General features: G+C 35.6%; 1 protein-coding gene across 1 annotated transcript; it reads right to left on the bottom strand.

Moving 5' to 3' along the window:
* Positions 1-1002: 1002 nt before the first annotated feature.
* LOC125249435 (C3a anaphylatoxin chemotactic receptor-like) lies at positions 1003-4611 on the bottom strand. The gene is made up of 2 exons (XM_048161730.1): positions 4454-4611; positions 1003-2235 (listed from the first exon to the last, which is right to left on the bottom strand). Exons 1-2 carry the CDS (start codon positions 4455-4457, stop codon positions 1280-1282), a joined length of 960 nt encoding a protein of 319 aa, XP_048017687.1. The 5' UTR covers positions 4458-4611; the 3' UTR covers positions 1003-1279.
* Between the last annotated feature and the right edge of the window lie 1572 nt (positions 4612-6183).

The following is a 6183-nucleotide window of genomic DNA, read 5'->3' as shown; positions in this document are numbered from 1 at the left end:
TTAACTTTTTTTCTTTATTCTGTTACAAGTGAGATAAAACTAGTTTTAATAGATAGATAGATAGATAGATAGATAGATAGATGACTGATAATGCATAGAGTTTGTATTGGCGGTATGGTTCTGTTCTGGGCAAGAACTCCCTGCGCATCCATGCAGGCTAGCATGGATAAGAGCAGGGAGAGCAGCAATAAACCCCCCTAGGGTAAACAGAACAGGACCAACATAAGCAGATATCATTAAATGTCATAATTGAACATGTACACATATTTCAAGAATTAGCCTGATTCAGGGGAATAATAAGGCCAATAATCCTGACTGAAGAGAGGAGGAGCTGGGGATGGAGGAGAGTAATTTGCTCCTGAGAAATGCAATAGCTGCTGATAATACTGAGGAGCTTATATATGAATGCCGTGATAGGTGTCGTAGTCCTATAGGAAGACTTAAGTCACCTGGAAGTCAGCTGATGCGAGCTTGACTGACGTGACCTGCCAGAACTGACGCACACTGGATTTTGACTGAGTTTAGATAGATAAATGGATAGATGGATAGATGGTTGAGTTTGAATGAGTTTCAGTGAATTAGAAATAGTACATAGAATGCCAGCTTCATTGAGTCTAATGGGCTTCCATAGTTTAAATTTGAATTTTGACAGTTGGAGTTTGAACAGTCTTGGCTCATCTGAACATTCTGTCAATGAAAGTCAATGGGATTTTTCAGAGTTTTAATAGTCATTTTTAGGAAAGCCATAAGTCCAGTCAGTTAGAAAAGATATAGCACACTAAGTCAGAACAGTCTGAAGGTCTAAGCCAAGTTTGGAGTTTATAGAGTTAAAGCTCTAGGAAGAGTTAGAAATTTTAGTCTCAGAAGAAAATAGCATTACATTAAGTTGGCTTTCCCAAGCCAACTTAATTATATATAAGGAATAAATGGGACTATACACAAAATATATTTCACTTAAATAACAGTTTAACAAAACAAAGGATAAAATACTGCGACAAGTAATATGTGTGAGTTTTGGTTTATTTTTTGTGACACACTCCACAAACAAGTTCACAGAAAGGAGACAGAGACAGCAGAAAGTGGCATATCCTGTTTGTTTTCTTTATTTTACCAAAGCACAATATTTTGTTTTTATTGTGATTGTATGCAAATTAAAACACACCCTTTACAGTTTCGAATGACGTCTTACACTGTATGACCATAAATTATGAGTGCTTTGTTTGTCTTTATGTGGCTGGCAGCTGGCAGGAATAGAGATGGTGATATCTTTCGTTTGCTTTTAGACTCTGAAGTCCAGATGATCTTCAGCAAACGCCGTCTCCAGCACCAGCAGCAGAGACTGTTTCAGCTTCTTCTTAAACTCATCACACATGAACACATAGAGAATGGGGTTCAGACAGCTGTTGAGATTAACCAGGAAGCAAACTACAACATACATTTTTGAAAGAACCTCTTTAGCAGAATCACTCCACTGATTCTCTATTGCACTTATGCTATAAAATTTGTAGACATGAAAAGGAAGCCAGCATATGAAAAATGCCAGGACCACAGCTATAATGATCCGGTAAGACCTGAGCTGATTCTGCTTTTTGAGACGTTTGACTCGCACACCGATAGCTATATATGAAGATGCAATGATCAGGAAGGGGATAACAAAGCTCACTATGAAACTGTATTTGACCAGAAACTTTAAGTATTGAAAAGGATAGCCATAGAATCCTTCACTCTCCTCTGCTGAGTAATTGATGACTGCAGGGATGCAGCAGCCGATGGATAAAACCCACACAATTATGCAGATGATTCTGGCTTTGAATATGGTTCGATTATTACGAGACCACACAACCATCCATGTGCACAGGCATCGGTCCAGACTAATAGTTGTCAGCAGAAAAATGCTAGCAGATGAGGTTGGGTAAATCATCAACCAGAGAAATGCGTACTCGGGGATATCAACATCCCAGATACCGCGAATGTTTAAAAGTGCTCTTATGAGTAGAGATAAGGAGAAGATGAAGTCTGCAATCGCCAAGTTGAGGAACCAAATGGAGTTGACTGTTGTCTTCATTTTGTAACCAGTCACAAATATGACGAGCCCATTTCCAATGAGACTTACAACAAGGATGGCAAAGTAAATGCATGTTATGAAGATGTTAATGCCTGAGAAGATCTCTGTCTGCACTGTAGAATTGTCCGTAGTGATTCTGGTCATATTTTGAATTCCAATAGTAGTGCTTGCTACATGAAAACAAGAGAAAAAAATACAGTGAGTTTTGGTTTCTGGAATCTGAATATTTGTTATGCCATATTTCACATGCAACATCTACCCCAGGATGCCATACGAAGCCTAGAGTTTAACACTTTCATCAGTTTATTTAATTCTCTATTTTAAGTTTTTTTTTTTTTTTTTTTCTATTCTGCAATGTCCAACAGTAGATAACAGGACTGCATTACAGGAATTTTTTTTCCTTTATTGTCCTAAATGTTTCAACCACATGTACTGTATCTGCTCAAACACATAAAATTAAAATAAAATTTTCACTTTTCACATAAGAGGATTCAATCACAGTTGGCCTATAAAAGGCAATTAAAAAAGTAATACAGTTTTTTTTTCAATTGCTAACAAGCGTTTAGCAATACTTAAAGTACTTTTTCTAAACTCTTAACACAGCAACACACAAACATCACACACTTAGCCAAATAGTTAATTTTCTGCCCAAAACCATATTTTGTTATATAAACACTAACTCCACATTTCAAAACGCTAAAAACCTTTTTCAACATATACTAACTCTATCAAAACACAGCAAACCTGATTCAAAATCGAGTCGTTCTGTCAAAACATAGCACTAGTTTTCTATCCAACATGAACATATAGTCAATCAAAGCACAATGACTGTCAAAATGCTAACAGTTGATGGCATTATGAAAACTGCATTACTTGTCATGTTTCGGTTCTAACTGGAGAAAATATGAAATCCATTGTTTTTATAATTCAGTTTCCTTTTACTACAGTAATAGTATAATGCATGTAAGCCATTCTATATTTTTGGTTGAGTGTTGAATGTGTGCATTCTTGGCAACAGAAGTGAGTCATTATTTTATAGAACGTGCAGTAGAAAAAGAGAAGAAGAAGAAAAAAGTAACAGAATTGCTCAGGGCAGCCACTGGTCAGATAAGTCCCCAGTGCAGGACTTCAGTGTCTCCCTTGGTTGAAATCTCTTTCTGGGGTTAGGTGTGAGGTGTTGATGTTGCCCCCATAGAGGATGGGATGGTGTCCCCTTGGTAGTTAGTGCCCTACGCAGACCACATATTCTGCATATATGAAACAGTGGTAGTGGAATCGTTGTAGTAAAAGATTTACATGAAGCTTTTACTGAAATGAAAACATGAAATTGCTGCCATTGATCAACAACAAATCCAACATACATGGCCTTTGGTTACTGTTGAAGCTTTTTTCCACCACAGAATAAAAAAAAGTATAAAAGGTAATTGTGACTTTTTATCTCACAATTCTATTTTTTTTTATTTATTTTTTTTATTTTGCAATTGTGAATATACATCTCACAATTCTGACTTTTTCCCCTCCGAATTGTGATATGTAAACTATAGGAATTGAGTTTAAAAAGTCAGAATTGTGAGATAAAAAGACATAATTACCTTTTTTATTTTCTATTCATAGCAGAAATAAGCTTTCATAGGTTCCACGTGTAAGTGAAAAAAACAGAGATGCACAGTCCAGCATTCTTCCTCCCCTCCCATACCTCTTCTTCTCCCTTGTCCTGATCCAACTTCTCCTTTCCTCCTTCATCTATTCTTCTCCCATACCCAGATATTATTTTCTCTCTGCTCCTCTGTGTTGTTCTTCATCCACACTGAACAAATCCGTTTCAAAGAGTCCTATTTTACTGTATGTCCATGTAATGGAAAGAAGTTCAACCCCTGACTATACTTCCAACTGAGACTGGAATCTGCTATTTCTCAGTATTTCAGTGATCTGCTAATTAAAAATGCTTATCAATTGTTTCAGTATTTGTTTTATATTTTTTTTTCAATACTTTTGAGCTGCTGTTGTTGCAGAATTAGAGGTTTTATCCTATATTTAAAGATTGGAACGTTGGGTCTTCATTTCTGACTTGCTGTGTTTAAGCATTGTAAGATGAGAAAGATCCATGATTTTGGTATGAGGTAAGCTTATATGAAAAGAAAATTTAAGCATTTAAGAAATGTGTTAATTGATTGCATTTTGTGTGAAAACGACCACCAATGTGACCACCAATAAAAAATAAAACTAAAAAAAAAAAGTTGAAACCAAGCTATCTGTAGTTGACACATGGTAAAAATCCTTTTGGAAATATCTTTAAACTCTCTGCAATTTTCACCCAACTATAGAGAAAGATAATATTTTCTCCTCGCACCCATACATAAGCATATAATGTGCATATTAGATTCTTACCCATATTCTGTAAGGCTTCAATCCCACAAAAACCTCTTTGCAAGTTCTGTTTTTTGTTGAAAATCAACAACTGATGATAAGTTCCCCTTTACTTCTCTTAAAGAGTGATGGTGGGATGGCTCAGGAAGAGAAATGCTTCTATGGACATCTATTTTCATCGACTACACACTTTTACAGTATTTCACAATTGCTAAAACACATTTCTTGAAACCATCACTCATTTTCTCAAAACATTACAGTATTTCACAATTGCTAAAACACATTTCTTGAAACCATCACTCATTTTCTCAAAACATTAAACACAAATCCAATCTTCAAACTAATTTCACAAAACCTCTGACTCTTATGGCAAAATCAAACAAAGCTTTCAGATCATACACACATTAAACAATATATAAACACTACAGATCATTCATTAGACACTACATTAAAAAATGGAAAACACAACATCCAGAACATGGGGTTAAAGAAAAAAAGTATATTGTAACACAGTAAACACATTTTGCCATTACATAAAATGTATAGAAATCACAAGTAATGTGAATTTACTGCAATTCACATTACTTGTGATTTCTATACATTTTATGTAATGGCAAAATGTGTTTACTGTGTTACAATATACTTTTTTTTTTTTTAACCTCATGTTCTGTGTTTTCCATTTTTTAATGTAGTGTCTAATGAATGATCTGTAGTGTTTATATATTGTTTAATGTGTGTATGATCTGAAAGCTTTGTTTGATTTTGCCATAAGAGTCAGAGGTTTTGTGAAATTAGTTTGAAGATTGGATTTGTGTTTAATGTTTTGAGAAAATGAGTGATGGTTTCAAGAAATGTGTTTTAGCAGTTGTGAAATACTGTATTTTCCTCTATAAAGCAGTTCTGCAGAAAACAGTGATGTCATCATCTAGGCTAGCTTCGTTCAGTTCTCATCCTATAATGTCAGTACTGTCAGATCAATAATATTGTTGAATATTATTGAATATTGTTGAGGACATTTTCCACATCACAGGCAATGTTGTCTCTTGCCAGGCAAAGGGAAAAACCTGTGCCGGATCCAGCCTTGACAGCCTTGTCTCCATACCTATTGCTCTTTCTCCTCATCATCCTCTTACACATACTCTTCCTCCTCTACTTTTCAGATTGTTTCCATCTATTGCTGGTATCATCATTCAGCACCTGTATCACTTGTGCACTCTGAACTGACCTGTATTTTATACAGTTGATTTGATCACATCATTAGAAATAAGTGTGAATAATTTTTAGTCATTGTGTGTAAAGGATGACAACTCTGTTGTAGTTGTGTTTAACTTTTGCCACATGTATTTACCATTTGCATGTTTAGAGTTTTGCAAAAAGAGTGGATGAGATTTGCAAACAGTATCTTAACTACCTAACCTTGTTTAAGGTTTTGCCTACAAAGTGACTGATTCAACAAATGGGTTTAGGCCACTGAGCATTGGGTTCAGAGAATGGGGTTTAGTGTTTTAGCAATTGTGAAATACTGTAAGTATGGAGCCCCGCACATGACATGCAGGAAAAAAAGTCAAACATGCGCACGATTTAGGCCTACTATTTCATTCCCTCGATTTGCTAAATCATGCGCACGATGTACTAAATCTTGATGATTTAGCAAATCAAGGGAACTAATTAGTAAATTGTGCGTATGCGTCACAGATCCCTTGTCTCCCTGGACTACAATTCCCATGATCCTCCTGTTTCGTCACCTGCAC

The sequence above is a fragment of the Megalobrama amblycephala genome, linkage group LG16, assembly GCF_018812025.1.
Source record: "Megalobrama amblycephala isolate DHTTF-2021 linkage group LG16, ASM1881202v1, whole genome shotgun sequence".
Taxonomy (NCBI): Eukaryota; Metazoa; Chordata; class Actinopteri; order Cypriniformes; family Xenocyprididae; genus Megalobrama; species Megalobrama amblycephala.
Note: the sequence above shows the minus strand (reverse complement) of the source record. Positions and strands in the feature narration are given on the sequence as shown.